Genomic DNA, 17,765 nt, shown 5'->3' on the forward strand with positions numbered 1-17,765 from the left:
TGCTTGCCTCCAAGATGATCACCGTTAATATATTCCTTCTCTCTATATATTTATGCTTTTCTTCCATCAAGAGATGGAGTCTATTCCTTCCCTCCTCTTGAATCTGGGCTGCTCTTAGTGACTTGATTAATTGAAAATAAGGAAATGATGTTTTGGGAATTCTGAAGTCAAGTCATGAAAAGCCCTGTTGTCTCTACCTGGGCCTCTTTGAAAACTCTTTTTTGGAATTCTCACTGAGAGAAGCCAACTGCCATGTAAGAAGTCTATCTATCCTGCCACCACTGTTCCTCAGTTCCCTCGGCCATCCCAGGCCTGGGGCCACACTTGGAAGTAAAGAAGTCATATTGGATAGTCCAGCCCCAGGAGATGCCATGTGGAGAATTGAGGCCCCAGACATAGAGTCCCAGTTGAGCATTGATAGCCATCTTCAGTCATTCCAGCTTCTCCAGCTTCTCCCTAGATATCATGGAGCAGAGACAAGTCATCCCTACTATGCTCAGCCTGAATTCCTGACCCTCAAAACCACCAACACAATAAATTCTGTTTTACATCACTAAGTTTTGGGATGTCTTGCCAATTAAAAGATTATCAGAATATATGACATACAACTATATGAGTTAATTGAGACTAGGACTGAATAGTCTTCATCTCTCTACTCCTAGCTTAGTTCCAGGCACATAGTAGGCACTCATATTGTTTGTTGAAAAAATAAATAGATGTGCAGATGTCCACATGGCGTGTTTGTAAGGTTCCTCTTTACAAATCTGCTTAGTGTCTCTATTTCTCAAATGTAAGAAAGAACTGGTGATCTCTCACTTCTCTGAAGTGGGGAAGTTATTTCTGCAGCCTGGACTGGGAGTGGCCTTGTACCATTGGGCTCCCCAGGTGAGCAGAGCACTGGTGATCCCAGGACAGGAGCTCTGCATTGCACACAGAGGCCCCAGCTACTGGTCGTGCTACTTAATAAGAAGTGACTCTTTCCTACGGGACATTGTAAGACAGTGTTTTGATAATAATAAACGCTTACATAGGATTTGTCAGGCACTTCTCTAATCCCTTTGCAATTATTAATTCATTTAATATTTACAAATCGATTCGTTTAGTGCTATTATAATTCTCATTTTACATATATGAAAAATATAACACGGAAAGGCTACATAACTTAGACAAGATCGCACAGCTAGCAAGTGACAGTTTAACTTTGGGAAGTTACTTATGGCCATGATATTTGGGAGGAAGTGGTAACTTTTACTGAAGATGGAAAAGAAGATTTTAAAAAATACCATTCTGCATTACCATAGGCAAGACATGTAATTTTTCTGTGTCTTTAGTGTTACATTTAGTAATTTGCTTTGGCTTCAAGAAAATAATAAAATTTCATTTTTCTTTAGAGTATTTGAAATTCCATGAGAAATGATGTCTTTTAAATACCAAGTTGATATTAGCAATCTTTTTTATCTACATAAATAAAATTTTATCATATTGTATCTGAATAAATTAATAGAAGGTGTTTATGGAGGGCATTAGAAGGGCTTTTCTCCTCAAAAGCCATTAACCTAAGTCAAGCTCTTTGAGTCCCATTGAATTTTAAATGCATTTTCTAATTTTTTAATCTAGGAACAAAACTCTGTCATTGCAGGTAATTAAATTCATTCTGAGAAAAGTGTGTATATGTGGGTGGTATTGCATTCGAACAGAATACTAATAGCAAACAGTGGGAAGTTTTGTTGGTTCCTCTGAGCATTGAATGAACCTTGACTTATTTCAAATAACTCTGCAATTCATCTAAAAAGCTCCAGGTCACAAGTACAGCATTTACATGGAAACATAAATGCCATAGTATAAAGATTTCCCTCACTTCAATGACTACACTTCCTAAATCAGAAAACCTTCCAATTTTAGGTATGCCAAAGATAGCATTGGTGTGTGGAGTCTCAGATTAACAGCTTCCATAAATAGGCAACTCTTTGTCAAAGACCCAGTTCTAGAACTAAAAATTTTACATAACACTATAACCATGTTTTGATGTCAAGAAACTTCCAATCACTATTTTAAAGCCATAAAAAGAAATCTAAAATGGGCTTATTTCTATTTTTGCTGACTATTAAATATCACAGTCCAGATTTTTAAATCATTCCACTGTTTGCAGGGGGGCGGGTGGGAGATAAAAATGGAAAAGGCTAGGAAAGCAATAATTTCAAGAAAGCAGGCTTCTCAATATCCTACAGAATATGGCCACAAAATAAGAAAGGGCTCTTGGGGAAGACAAGAAGCCTTTGTGCCAAACATAAGACATTGGTTCAGCACAGCAAACACTTGTGAAATTAGAAGCAAATGTAATCGCCAACATACTAAATGCCCTTTCCATCACCCTCATTTGTCAGTCATTTGCTTATCTCCTCCAAACGCACCTGATTTTTTTCAAATGTTCTCTTTATCACAAAAGGAACACCAATTTCCTATAACAAATACACTTACATTTTACCCTCAATGCAGATTATTAGGAAACTGAAAGACATATTGATGGGTTCCAATCAGGAAAAGCAGCACCATGGAGAGAAAGCTGAAATCAGTAGACTCGACTTCAAGCATTTGAGATGACCAAGCTATGTGACTTTGTACAAATCATTTCACCTCTTGAGCCACAGTTTCCTCTTCTGCAAAATGGAAAACCTGTTGACACAGGTTTTTATGAAGATAAAAAGAGATTATCACTGTAACCCACTGTGTCATACACCATGATGTGCTATGAACATGTCAAATGTTATACAGGATCTTTTTCAAAACCATGTTATTAAACTCTTTAGATCAAAGGAATGAGACCTAATATCTGCTGTTTCTTTGTCAAAAGTGGGAGATTTGCAAGTGGTGAAAAGTTGTTAAAGGCAAAGAAGCTTCAAAAATGACATTTTCCTCTTGATGCAATCAGGATGATGGGAAAAGAACTAAACCAGGAATAGCAGTTATTTAATGTTTAATGAGCATCTAGGTGCTTTATAAGGACCAAATCAACTTTGTTTCACCTAAAACCATCTCTGCTCCATCATTAATAGGCATCCCACACTTTGGAAAACACCAACCGAAAGAATTCTTCTACTTCAAAAAATAGAATTCCATGGTTATTATTGCTAAGTCATGTATGCAAAACCACAGCTTTAGTTGGCTGCAAAACTGGACTAAAAGTATAAGATTCTTAGTGTCTTTCATATCTCCTAACCACTGAAACACACAATCAGCTTAGCTGTACGTTATGCCTCAATATTTACAAAGTGACAGGCTGGATACAAGTAACAGATCCCTCAGACAGATAATGACCTCAGGGAACTGGGATTTATTGCAGATGGTTAGCAATGGGAAACAAATTTTGAGTTCTCAAAATTAAACACCTGCAGATGAATGACTGGATCTATCAAGTGACTAATCAGGAGAGTTTCTTCTGTTGTTAATTGTGTACAACATCTATGTACATTTGATATTGCAGAATTCTCTACCAGTGGTCGGCAAACTGCGGCTTGCGAGCCACATGCGGCTCTTTGGCCCCTTGAGTGTGGCTCCTAAGCCTTAGGAGTACCCTAATTAAGTTAATAACAATGTACCTAGCCAAAACCGGTTTGGCTCAGTGGATAGAGCGTCGGCCTGTGGACTGAAAGGTCCCAGGTTCGATTCCGGTCAAGGGCATGTACCTTGGTTGCAGGCACATCCCCAGTAGGAGATGTGCAGGAGGCAGCTGGTCGATGTTTTTCTCTCATCGATGTTTCTAACTCTCTCTCTCTCTCCCTTCCTCTCTGTAAAAAATCAATAAAATATATTTAAAAAAAAAAAAAAAACAATGTACCTACCTATATAGTTTAAAAAATTTGGCTCTCAAAAGAAATTTCAATCATTGTACTGTTGATATTTGGCTCTGTTGACTAATGAGTTTGCCGACCACTGCTCTAGACACTTCCACATGGGTTATTTGTCAAGTAGACACATGCCCAGGTATAAGTGCTCAGGACCTGACTCCTTAAGAAAAGTAATTGGCAACACAAATGTAATTATATCACTTTCCAACTTAAATCCTTCAATGGCTTCCCATTGCCAGGAAATAAAATCTGAGCTCTCTAACACTATGTCCAAAGTTCCCTGTTATCTTGCCTTTGCTCATCCCCTCTGCAGCCCCATCCTGTTCCACCTTTTCTTTTGCTCTCTACGCTCCAGGAATACTGACCTTCTTTTATTTTCTCTAAACTAGGCCTGTTCATGCTCTTTTGTCTGCCAAGAATGCTCTTGCCCAGACCCCATGATCACGCTAATGCTCATTCATTCCTCAAGTCTCAGATAAAGCAGCACTTCCTCAGAGGAATCTTCCTTGAACCCTCCAGAGTAGATTATATTCAACTGTCACAAGCGGCTTCTTTTTACCACTGTCAATCACAGTTGAATTGCTGATTCATGTCTTTCTTCTCCACTGGTGTGAAGACTGGAAGTGTAAATATATCATCTGTCCCTGTAGCCCTGCATGCACCACAGTGTCTGGCACTAAATAGCCATTACTAAGCAGTTGTTGAATGAATGAATAAATGGTTTCAGACTGGTCAACACCTAAGGCCACAGTGTATTCCAACATAGTAAACTTCAGAGGATCTAGCATCCCTTTTCAACCTTATCGGGACCATCCTCTTTTCCTAAATGTATATGTTCATGATATAAATCTTCCGAGGGGCAGAGGAGTAACCCATTCCACTACGGAGCTGAGTGACATTCAGGATCCTTGGTATAGTTTCATCATGAGGAATGCAGCCTCCTCAAAGATGGGCCATCATACTATCCAACCTACAGGGCCCAGGTAAATCCTCACACAATATTGGAGCAGAGCAGGCCACTGATATGAAGATACTCTCAAGCTTCCTTCCCATCTTGCTTGCTTTTAAGCAACACCATTTGTCATGCTTTTATGTTAAAGGAAATTTCATCATTTCCTGTTCAAGTAGCCACCGTGACAAAGAGAGGCAGTGGTGTAGGGCTCTTGATGTAATAAAAGGCAGTGTGTGGTTGCCCTGGCCGGTGTGGCTCAGTTGGTTGAGCGTCATCCCTTGCACCAAAAAGTCGCCAGTTTGATTCCCTGTCAGAGCACATGCCCGGGTTGTGGGTTCAATCACCAGTAGGGGATGTGCAGGAGGCAGCCAATTGATGTTTCTTTTCCTCTCTCTTTCTCTGTCTCCAAAATAAAAAAAAAATGTTAAAGGCAATGTGGTGTCGTGGAAAGAGCACTAGACAAGGATTCAGAAGACCTCGGTTCTGGTTCTGGCTCTGCCATGTATTTGCTGAGTGACCTTAAGCATCTGGCTCTCTGTGAATAAAATGTCCTTCCCTTTTAAATTGTATAAATATTTTGGCTATAGGGTTCTTGTAAGCATCAAATGAGATAATTATATTTTACTATTGTATGTAGGAATTGCTGATACTTCAGTGATAAAAAGTTGTAAACTTTAAAATGCTAGGCAAATTATGGTTATTTTGTCACTGGTCTTAAGAACAGTATTATCTTCCTCATTTTGGACAGTATCTGTTAACAATAAAGTGAATTTTTATTCCCTGCCATTTGATCGCTGGTAGAAATAGCCCAGTTCTCATAAGGCTAGTAAGAGGAGTTAAAGTTAGTTATGATTGCTCCATGTTTAAGAGATCATGGAGGATTGATTGGATATGATGCACCTCCTGCTTGCATTAATTCTCCTGTAGTATAAAAACAGTCTTTTAATAAAGTAGTCAATATAATACCTCCATATGGGTCAGGCCCTTGTTGACTATAGCACAGCAAAATCTCAACATAAATAATGATGATGTGAATCATAGGCCAGATAAGCTACCGCCTACATGAAATAATTTTTTTTAAAGTAAGTTCTGTTTATCCTGATTGATGCTCAAAAAAACCATTACTGAGATATGACCACCTTTTTTTCACAATTAGAGATGAAGTTAAAATTTAAATGTTTAGATAAGCAATACAGCAAAATTTTACGAAGATGCTAATGGTTGATTGAAAGCATTTTTTATTACAACACTTGAGGATGAGGGTATTAAACATGTGCCATATAAAAGAAAGAAGAACTAAATCTTCCGATACTTTGCTCTTTTAGGTTCTGAGACATTAAAATGAATTTGTTTTTAAATGCATGGTGGGTTTTCTTTTTGTTATCCCATTCAAAATAACTGTTGTGAGCCCTAACCGGTTTGGCTCAGTGGATAGAGCGTCAGCCTGCGGACTCAAGGGTCCCAGGTTCGATCCCGGTCAAGGGCATGTACCTTGGTTGCGGGCACATCCCCAGTAGGGAGTGTGCAGGAGGTAGCTGATTGATGTTTCTCTCTCATCGATATTTCTAACTCTCTATCCCTCTCCCTTCCTCTCTGTAAAAAATCAATAAAATATATTTTAAAATAAATAAATAACTGTTGTGAGAAGCATACCGGAAGAGGAAACTCCTCTCTAAAGGAAGTTGTCATAATGCTTTCCTACGTTCTATAATGTCTCTCAGCGATATGTACCGAATAGGAGCTGGGTTCACCTGTTTGGGCCTGGTTTTCATTGCAGACTTATCAATGAATCTTTGCGGGACCAGCTGCTGGTGACCATCCAGAAGACCTTCACGTACACTCGGACGCAAGCGCAGCATCTGTTCATCGTCCTCATGGAGTGCATGAAGAAGAAGGAACTGGTATGTAAGCAGTGTCCCGTGAGTGGCAGAGCCCTCTCCACAGCCCTCTGTCTGTTTCACTGTTTTCTTGAATCACACACTGTTTCCCCCTCCCCTGAGGCCCCATTGGCTTCTGTAGTTTCCTCCCCTCTGTAGCGAAGACACTGCTTTTCCTGCCCTGATTTAACGTGAGACAGGGTTTTAGAATCATTTCCTATTGAAGCTCACCCAAATGCTTCTGACTGCCTCCACCAAATGAGTAGACGAGATGAAACAGGTCACCTCCTGGGAAATGCTGCAGTGAATCCTCTCTGAGGTTTGGGTTTCGCTGTGCTTGTGAGTCGGGAAGCACGGATGTGCTTGTTGTCAAGTAACTTAGTGACACAGGGTCCAGGCTACCACCCTAAGCTACACAGGGAGAAAATGGAGGAATGTACCCAAGGAATGGTGGACATTTCTGGCGTTTCTGACGTGTCCTCCAATAGCTACTGAAACATTTCCTGCATCTGGACAAAGTGTCTTACAGAATGTGAGTAACACAGAAATCATCTGCGATGGTGAACAGGAATAAAAAGGGCTAACATGCAATGAGCCCATGCAATGTGCCAGGCAGGATGCTCCACCTTCACATATACTAACTCCTGTGATGTTTGCTACTATCCCAATGAGAGAGGTACGGTTATTGTTTTTACCGGACAGATGAAGATTGGTTAGTAAATGAGGAACTAGGGCTCAAAACCAGTGGCGTTTAATGTCTGTTTGAAATATCTTTATTCTGAAATTGTCTCACTGAGGCCAGTGTAGTGAAAACACCCACTCTGGGTACATTCTCCGAAAGCCTGGGCAGGCAGGGGCTATTCTCAAAGGGCACTGCAGCCCACCTGCTCACAGGGGAAGTAAAGGAGCAGTTTAAACCCAGCCAGTGGTTTCACTCAGGTTTTAGATGATCTCAAGTCTGCATGTGAATCCTGGAAGGATTGCCTCTGGGGACACTTGGGGAGCACTTCATCTCCAGAGGGGCACCAGGGCCAGACCCTAAAAGGCTCAACCACAGGGGGATAGGAGAGGAGCCGGTGCTAACTACCTTCATCCAGTTCTGCCACTAGACTGTGAGCTCCTCGAGGCCTGGGCCGGAACTGCCTGCTTCACCATGGTGTGCCTATGCCTGTCCCCGTCCCACAGAGAAGCCAGGGTGCAGATGGGGTTCACAGTCATGACCGCTGAGCCTCTATCCACCCGGGAGTGTCCCTAGCATTCTCCCACCGAGAGGGCAGTGAGCTCACAGCTGTTCAGCTCACTGCTTCCTCTGCTCCCACAGAGACACAAGCAGCCCTGAGCTTCCACATGCTACACTGTGGATTTTCTCCTGACTGAGCACCAATGATTTCCCAATGCTGACTGAGGAACTTTCTCAGAACTATATATTTCAGCAGTCCTGCAAATTTCCTAGAAAAGCATTAAGATTAAAATTCTAGGAACCAGTTGGAAGTCATAAAACCAAATGAGGCTGAATGTGCTTCTCTGGGTATTTCATAGGACTGTCCCCTGGGATTCTGCCTGATAATCGTCATGTCACTTAATCATGGCTCCTGCAGAAAAGGTCAATGGCCTTTTAATGTGAGATCTTTATTGCAAGATGTATGGGGTACCCCTAGCTGTCGGGTAGGGCAATGTGATCTTAAGAAGAAATGAATTCTCCTTATCTCCACATCTGGGCAGAAAGCAGTTAGAATTTTAAAATCATAAATGGAGTTATAATAATTTCAATTTTTGAGGGACAATTTATGTGCATGGACAGTACTAGGTGCTTGATAAAGGAGGTAGGCATTACTTTCCCCTGGAGGAATAGGAGGTTGCCTGAGGCTGGGTGAGGTGCAGGATGTGTGCACCACAGGCAGGGGGCGCTGCACTAGGACTGCCTTGCTCCAGAGCCCACCACGCTGCACAGTGAGCACACAGAACAAGGAACGTTGCATGGTGAGGTTTCTCCTGGCTTTTATCTCCTTCAAGTTTCTTTTGATTCCCTTTGCAAACTACATGGAACATAATATTCTGAGGTCAATCTAACCATTGCCAAGTTCAGCTAAGGGATTTGTTTCTGGAGCAAATCTGATATATTTCTCATCCCAGCATCCTAGTAACGGGTAATGAAGAACTGCACTATGAATGTATATGTAGCTAGTGAAACACGGCCTCTGGGCTGTGTGGCCTCGTGGAAAATATGCATCAATGAGTGTTGTGTGTGAATGCTTTCCATTCCATATCGTCCTGACAAAATTCACTTACCTGCTTATTTCCCAGTTTGGGTCAAAACAACATCTCAAAACCTGTCGCCTTCTGAGAACATATATCCCCCTAGAAACCAACCTGTGAGCTAAGTCCCATCATTGTTATCAAGGAAAAAATAAAATTTAAAGAGATTAAAACTGTCCACAGCAGCATATTAATTAGGGGGGGTGATGTAAGGGATAAGAAGAAGGGGGTAGAGAGACACTCTTCTTCCCTCCCCAGAGTTACTTTCTCATGGATTCGATGATACGTGCTAGACTCTCTATTCACTATTTCCTCACCTTTTCCCTTACAGTTCATTTTGTCTTTCCATTGCTAGTTCCTCTTCTTTCTCTCTATTCTATAAACAGATGTTCATCAAATATCAATATTGGCTCTTTCCCCTTTCATTCACTATTCTGACTTCAGTTATCATTTTGAGACAACTCTCAAATGCAAATACCTACCCCTGTCTTCCTCCAAGCTCCTGCATGTCTGAATTCCACATATATCAAGTTTAGAGCACTGTTCTCTCTAACACAATGTCTGTGAAGAAACAGAAATTTTCTTTGCAGTAGATGCTGGATTGTACCTAGCTACTTTTAAGTTTACTTGACTGTCATCTTAACATTAATAAAGTCCAAACATTTTAAATGAGAAAGTGGAAAGAGAATACAGAAAAAATATTGCTCCATTAAAAATGTTTTTCTTATTAGTTCTCAATTCACAGTGGGTTACAGATTAAGTTTTGGAAGTTCTGAAACTTTTTTAGATGATTAGATTATCACCATTCCAAGAATAAAGATGCTGCAGGCTTTGAAGTCAGTTTAATACATAACAATGAACAAGTTTTTGAATCTCTAGAGGCCTTTGTTTTGTCTTCAAGAAAGTTGAGATAATAATTGTATTTATATTATTGGGTTAATTATAAGAATCAAATGAGTTAACATATGCAAAGAACATAGAAAGCACTCAATAAATACTTTTATTTTAACAATGATGATGATATCTATGTAGCATCTTATGTTTACCAAAGATTATTTTATGTCCTCTTCTTTGATACCATAACCAGCCTTGCTAACATCAGTATTAGTATCACTATTTTATAGAGGAAAATCAAGACTCAAAGACTTAAGTGACAAACCCATGATCATGTGGCTAGTTAGTAGCAACCACCTAACTTGAACCAAGAGCATCTTTCTGCAAGTCCTGGGCTCTTTTTTCCATATTTCAGCTGATTCCATATTCTAAATATTAGGTATGACCAAGTTTAAAATGAATTTAGTAGAAGCCCATTTTCTCTCTCATCCCTGGAATAATCTGAACAAGTATTCATTAGACTCTGAGGTCCCTGGAGAAAAAAAAGAATGCACGGTCAGTTGCTTTTCCTGGAATGCCCTCTGCCCCAATGTAGCAGTCATTATGTTTCTGCAAGGACAGTGTAAGCATAATGTCCAGGTCACTTAACATTTCTACATCAAGGGCAAACTAATCTTTCCAGCATAATATTTAACTAGGCTAACTATAAGCCCAAAATTAGACGTCAACTCATGTCCTCACAAAAATAATCATTGAAATAAAAAAGGAATTTAAAAGAAATTTCATTTATACAATTGCTTGCCATGGCAGCTAATATTAATAATAACACCTTTCATTTTATGATTAGAGGCCCAATGTATGAAATTCGTGCAAGAGTAGGCCTTTGCAGCCACAGCAGCTGCCTCGATTTCTCCCTCGCAGCTGGGGCCGCTGCCTTGATCCCGCAGTTGCAGCCCCGGCTTCGTCCGGAAGGTCGTCTAGAAGGTCGTCCAAAAGGTCATCCAGAAGGATGTCTGGACGGCCGTTCAGTCGATTTGCATATTATGCTTTTATTATTAAAGATGTACTAGAGGCCCGGTGCACAGATTCATGTATGAGTGGGGTCCCTCGGCCTAGCCGGCAATCGGGCTGATAGGGGCCGTCTTGGTTGGCCAGGGGAGGAGGGACCACAGGAGGTTGGCTGCGGGAGTGCACTGACCATGAGGGAGCAACTCCTGCATTGAGTGTCTGTCCCCTGGTGGTCAGAGCGAGTCATAACTACCGGCCTGTCATCCAGTTGTCCAGTCATAATGGTTGCTTAGGCTTTTCTATATAGAGATAAAGTATTATAAGGTCTTATAACTCCTTATATGGACAGAGTTCTGTTGCATTCCTTGTGCCACTTGAGCTGCAAACAATGGGGCAAGAATTACATCTGTTTTTCTGCTAACCAGAAAAATTAAACAAATTGGAGAAGACCAGAGAACTATACAGAAAATGCCCATTTGATTTTCAACTTCACTATCCAGATGTCAGATTCTCTCTCAAGATCAACAAAACTGCATAAAATTTTAATGCCCCTGACCTTTTTCAGCCATAACCAGTAGATTAAAAAAATAGAAAAATATAGAAAGTACTGTACTATCTTTTTGGGGGGAAAAATAAATAAAAATAATACAATAACCAAAATATAATAATACACAAAAACTAACATATTATTGTATGTATTCACTTTAAGAGCTTACTTATTATATAATTTACATGACAATTGTTTTGAGTTCCAACTCTAAGAAGATATTCCTACATACTGGGGTGATTCCACACTGTATTCCCACTCTGCCTCTTGAATCCATGGTCTTACCATGACCATTTAAACCATTGGCCTTTGCTTGGTCTCACAGCGCCCATCCTCTCCATTGTAACTAACCAACAACTGCTGCATGACTCCTTTTAAGGAGCAGCTCTCATAATGAAACCCCTATTACCCTCACTAGTGTTTCCCAAAGAGAAAAATGCTGATTGCAAATGAGATCATTTCAGGTGAAATGCAAATTAATATTTTTAAGAGGTGTTTTTTTATTTTCATATATAGATAAAATAAATAATTACAATAACATAAAACCATGGGTATTAAACCTAAATAAATACAAATTTTAAAGGAAATTCATTTGGAGAAAAAATATAATTGTAGTGTTGATATATAAATATAGCAAAAAGATGAAGATTGTACAAAAATGGCCTTCAGAATTAAGTTTCAGTTCCTTAGCCTGGCATTAGAGACCCTCTGTGATCCAGATCTAGCCTGCCTTTCCAGCCACAGTTACTAGGACTACTACTCTTATCTTATACGCTAGTCTAACCAAATCTAAATTTCCTTGAGGAAAAATCTATGCCCCATATTTTTCTTTATTTTGTGCAAGCTCTTGAATCCTTTCTCCAATGTTAAATGCACCAGAATTGAATCTCCACCTCTATCCCTACAGCCTATTCCCAATATGAACTTTTCTATTCCAAATAGGAATATTCAGGCTAGTGTTTTCCCTGGATTCCGGAGAGCACAAATTCTTAGCCTAGTGTTTGAGAACAATTAGAAGTCTTTAGAGAGTTCTGCAAACCCTTAAAAATATATGTAAGATTGTGTGAACATAAGCATATTATGGGAAGAATGCATTCAATTCTTAGATCCCCCAAGGTATGAATAACTCATAGCTAAGAACCATTGTGTTAGATGTCACTCCATGGCAGCAACTAAGTTAAACTCATAGGAGCCATATACATCGTTCTACATTCCTTCTAGTTTCTCAGAGACACCACATCTGGATACATATTTAACTTCTGAGCAGTTTTTAAATATGCAAACCTCCCTGTTTCTCATTAGCATTTTTTATGCAGGTAATCCCTCACATGCTAAATAGTCAGTCATGTATTTCATGAAGTCATCAGCTTATGAACAGGCTATGAGCCAAGGATCGATCCCAGAATCAATTTTCTCATAAAGCAATATAAATAATTTAGCAAAATTCTGCTGTGCTATAGAAAGTCTGCGAATAAGAAACCCAGAAATGCAGTAGGAAAGGAGAAAAAGGTTATCATCCCTTTCTTTGGGACAGAATGACCCTAGACAAGGTTGTTCACGTATTAACCTTTGAGTAACTGCTCCCTCCTTCTCTGCAGCGTTGCCCCCAGAAACACCCCAAAACCCTCTTTAGCATCCTAATAGGGCTTCCCCCCCATCTTCTTCCTCCAGCATTACCCATCTCTCACCTCCTACAATTAATTCCATGCCCTCCCTGAAGAGGTGCTAGTCTGGGAATCTGGAGGCCAGTAGTGTTATTGAATTCACATTCATGTATGTAGGACTGATAGCTCATTGACCTCCATGACATACTTGAACTTCCAATAGAGAACACATGCTGACCCAAAGGAATGATCAATTGGGGGACTTTTAGGAAGTCTAACAACTGAAGGGGAAATACAGGTGGGTAGGGTGAGGACGGGGTCGGCTACCACTTGAGTTTTGTCTAGAAATCTCTTTCCCATGTCAACTCTCACACTCAAATTATTTCCAACTCTGCCTCCTACAGCATCTTCATGATGGGTAAAGGCAAGGAAAAAGAGAATGCTGAACATCACACACACTGGGCCACCCTTTCTCTGTTTTAAATGTATCTTAATTCCCTAACCCTTTCCCAGTAATATTTCTTTGACTAAGGTTGTGGGACTAAAGTTTGAAAATCACTGCTCCAAAATAGATGTTTCCCATCTTATCCCCTTCCTCCACTCCTGATTCCACAACATGTACTCAAACCTGTTCAGCTTTGTTGTGTTTTTGACCCATAGTGTTTGCAGAAGGAAGCGGGGTGGAGAGTTGAGGGGGCAAATAAATGGGAAGGAGCTGTCAGGGCTATTTATATGCACGAGTTATTTGTAAACCAGATGTCTGAAACCAGGTACTGTCTGCTTTCTCTTCCATGCTAATCAATGTGTATAAAATACCTCCTATCATTTAAGCTCATTTACCCACATTCCTTCTATATTTGTATTTATGTTTCTTCTTATTAGATGCGAGGCTCAGTAAATGAATACATTCATCAAATTCCAAGGTTTCAGCCAAGGCCATTAGCCCGATGTTGATTACATGTCGCCCAATATATCATTTTCCCTGTTTATTATCTCCCTTCGCCAAACTCAAACCTTGCCCTGAGAAAATTATCCTAATCAGGGAAAACAAACATGCACCGCATAAAAGATTAGCATTGCTACCATTATCTCTATCATTGCTTTGGGCCATCTTCGCCCTCAAATGGAATTTAAATGTTTTACCTGCTAATCTCCTCCTTTATTTTAAGAATTATTTTCCTTTTTTCCCATCTCATCTGGCCCTTTCTCTCTTGTATTTTATTTACTCTGCTGCCCAGTTCCACTACCTGTTATCAGCACACAGTTATCAGTTATAAGAGCCGGTGCTCAGACTTTATAATTAGACTGGGTTGTCATCTTCATTTCCGTAATGATATGACTCACACTTTATTCACCCCTGTCATCGCATTGGCCTGTGGCGGCCACATGATTTTAGTTTTCTTCTTCTCCTCTGCCTCTTCCTTCCTTTTAGTCCATAGAAATGTAGACACATAGTCCACAAAAGTGTAGAGGTTTGGGGTGTTAAGAAACACAGCAGTGGTTCTCAACCTCAGCTGCACATTGGAATTAACTGGGGAGCCTTAAAAACTACTGATGCCTGGATTCCACCCCCTCCTTCCCACCCCCCACCCAGAGATTCTGACATACTTGCCCCAAGCTGTGGTCTGAGTGGGAAAGACTTTAAAGCTCGCCCAGTGGACTTCCTGACATAAGGACCTTCGTGCTTCTGCACCATTACTTCTGACACCTTCTGTTTGGTTCTGTGCCTTTGGGCCTAGAGAAGATCTGGCATAATTTGCCACAGGAAATGGGCATGATTTTTCTGGAAAAATATATTAAAATGTCATTTATGAAACTTTTCACTTTCCAAAGATACTGACTGAAGCATCGTTATACATTGAGAGCAGGCCTGATGGGGGCTTGAACAGAGAAAGAGCATAATGAAGTGAAACTGGTCCCAAATGACTTGGTTTCGAACATTGTGATCACATTCTTCTCCAAGCACTTGGCCATGACTTTTAACAAGTGATGAGAATGACTGCTGGGGCTTCTCACTACCACATTGTGGGCTCTCTGCACATGCCAACGATGAGCCATCCTATATAATAAAGACCTAATATGCTAATTAGACCGAACAGCAAACGACCTTCTGGACGAAGTTGGGGCTGCGAGAGCTGGGCAGGGCTGCAAGGGGCTGCGAGGGTCGAGCCCCTTGCACAAATTTTGTGCATCGGGCCTCTAGTTAAATGATAAAAGACAGACAAGAGTCATCACTGAGTAGTGGAGGGAAGGGAAGAGAAGGAGGGAACAGAAGAGAAGGAGAGAAGAAAGAGTAAATTAATATCTAGGTTGCCAGTTTCTTCTAATTTTATCTTCCCCAAAGTAGTGAGAGAGAGATAATAGTATCCCTATTTTTACAGACCAAAAAAAAAAAAAAAAAATGTGTTAAGAGAAGGTAATCACTTGCTTGAGGTCACTCTGCTAGTCAGTGGCATAAATGGGCTCCCTCCTACCACTCCCCCATTATCATCCTCCATTCAAAGAACTACCGCCCTAGTTTTGAAGGGCAGGGAACACAGACCCTCCAGTTATGAATGAAATAAAGTTCCCTCGCTGCTTCCTACCAACCTGTCCCAGTGGGAAGAAGGGGCAGTCCTACCCAGGGGAGAGGAAGATTACAGTTTTCAGCCCTCCTGGTGGGGGCAAGCTGACTTGGGACCCAAGAAATAGAGATTGAGTTTTCCTGGCAGCATGTCAACCTCCTCCAGAAGCCCTCCTTGACTACCCAATATAAAGCAGTTTCCCCTTTCATCCCATTATTTATTTACTGATAGCACTTACCGCACTTTGCAATTTTCTTATTTATTACTTTTGCATGTGTTTTATGTCTATCTGCACCGTTAGCTGGCATATCTGTATTGTCCAGCACATCACACATTTCTAGATACAAAGTAGATCCTCAGTTTAAATATTGCTGAATAACTGAGCAAATGAAGCTGAGGTCTGCCATGTCTGATGCTGCATTTTCTCCCCACACCCTTTTTTATAACTACTATTTAGGATGAGCTTTATTTCATCTTACTAGTAAGACTCAAAACAATGCTGTGTGAAAGGTGTTATTTCTCCAATTTTACAGATTAAGAAATTTGGTTTCTTGCCTAAACATGATAACTGAAACGGCCAGGATTCAAGCACAGGTGTGCCTAATTCCAACACATTTGCTCTTTTCACTCTGTGACACTATTTCTAAGGAAAAAAGAGAGTATACTGGGGAGAATAGATCATCTTTCCAACAACCGAACAACTGTGTTTCTCATTTATTTTTCTTCCTCCCCTTTTATTTGTTCATTCCATCTCCCCAGGCACCCATTTCACATTGCAAAAAACATGCACGTTCGCCAGCAGGAAATAGGGAAAATAATCCCTGTCACAGCACTTTCTGAAACACTGAAGTCAGAAAGCTACTCTGAACGCAGGCTCTTTTTCCATGGCTCTCGCGGAAATCTCCTCTCCTCGTACCTATTTCAGAGCCTCGATGCCGCAGACCTCAGTGGACCATTCTCAACCTTTGCACCTTCAGAAAGATGCCCTTGAATGGCTGGGAGCTCCAGAAAAAGGCCAGATAATGCCCCTACCAACAGCCCCAAAACTCAGGCTACACAAGAACTAACTTGCAAGCTATTATGAGGGCAAATGAGGGCAGGGTGATAGAGGAGAGGACCCCAACGTAACACAGATAGAACTTGAAATTGCTCAGACTTGTCACTGGCTTATCTGTGGCTTTAAATGCCCATGTTCCAACTCTGCTGACGATAAAATGTTTCTCGACAACCCGATTTCCAACCAGACCTCAACCATCTGCCGTCCATGAGCCATAATCTCTTTGTCTTCCTCTTTCATTGGTCCTCGGAAGCCCTCCATCCCCACTGCAGCTGTTTCACCTCCTTTGTGGGGGTGGATTCTGTCGCTCTGCCAGCTTAGCAGACTTGGTAGCTTTCTCGGCCCCAACAGGATAAGCCAGAGGGCTCAGAGAGAATTTTCTAAACCTCCTCACATGCCGACACACTCCCAGACACCCTGTGGGCACGGGCACACAGAGGGCGGGAAGCAGAGCAGATGCCAGGCACAGCACACCTCGTACACAAATAAACACGGGCACAAGCAGCCAAAGCTCACGGCAGAAAAAGCCAAGTAGGAAATGCATCTCTTTTGAAATCCAAATCATCACACAAGCCACCAAATTGTAAGCGTTGAACAGAAGTCCAAGAACTGCCAGTGGCATCCGTGAGGTGGGCTCCAGCTTACAATATCCATTCACATTCCCCTTAGGGTCCACTTCTAAGCACACAGCGTAAGGTAAAGTCTGCCTGTTACCTGCAATTGTTCGCCAAACTACTGCCATCATTCATTTCACAGTTCTTGAGAGCCTGCCATGTGCCAGACTCTATTCTAGGGCCTGGGGATATAGCAGTAGCTAACCTCAGTCAGCCTACATTCCAGTGGGGAAGCGGTGATAAAGAAATACAAAATAAACATATGGAAGGGAAGAGGGAATGATCTTGTGCTAATAAATCAAGGACTACAAGGATTAAAAATTTGCCACTAGATTTAGGAAGGAGTTCATTGGTGACCTTGAGAAGTACAGTGGTGGTGTGGGTGAAATCCTGAATGGTGTGCATTCCAGAGAGAATGAGACTGCAAGAAGTGAAGACAGAGTAGAAAATGATCTTGGTAAATTTTGCACTAAAAGAACACCAAAAATGGGAAAGAAGCTGGAGGAGACCAGAGATCAAGAGATGATACCACAATAACTCTTTCCGGAAATATTTATCCTGAAATATTGACCTGAAATATTTATCCTACCCTTGCCTTTTTTTCATA

At 41.0% G+C, this 17,765-nt stretch overlaps 1 protein-coding gene across 6 annotated transcripts in view; it reads left to right on the top strand.

The window, feature by feature from the left end:
• TRPM3 (transient receptor potential cation channel subfamily M member 3) overlaps window positions 1–17,765 on the top strand; it is a 773,499-nt gene that overhangs the window by 617,146 nt on the left and 138,588 nt on the right. For all 6 annotated transcript variants that reach the window (XM_070431513.1, XM_070431508.1, XM_070431509.1 and 3 more), the window contains one exon: window positions 6,575–6,698. In XM_070431513.1, coding sequence (XP_070287614.1) covers window positions 6,575–6,698 — 124 coding nt within the window. The remainder of the gene's footprint in view (window positions 1–6,574; window positions 6,699–17,765) is intronic.

Source organism: Myotis yumanensis, unplaced genomic scaffold (assembly GCF_028538775.1).
Source record: "Myotis yumanensis isolate MYYU_CA2020_CCGP unplaced genomic scaffold, mMyoYum1.0.hap1 SCAF_12, whole genome shotgun sequence".
NCBI lineage: Eukaryota > Metazoa > Chordata > Mammalia > Chiroptera > Vespertilionidae > Myotis > Myotis yumanensis.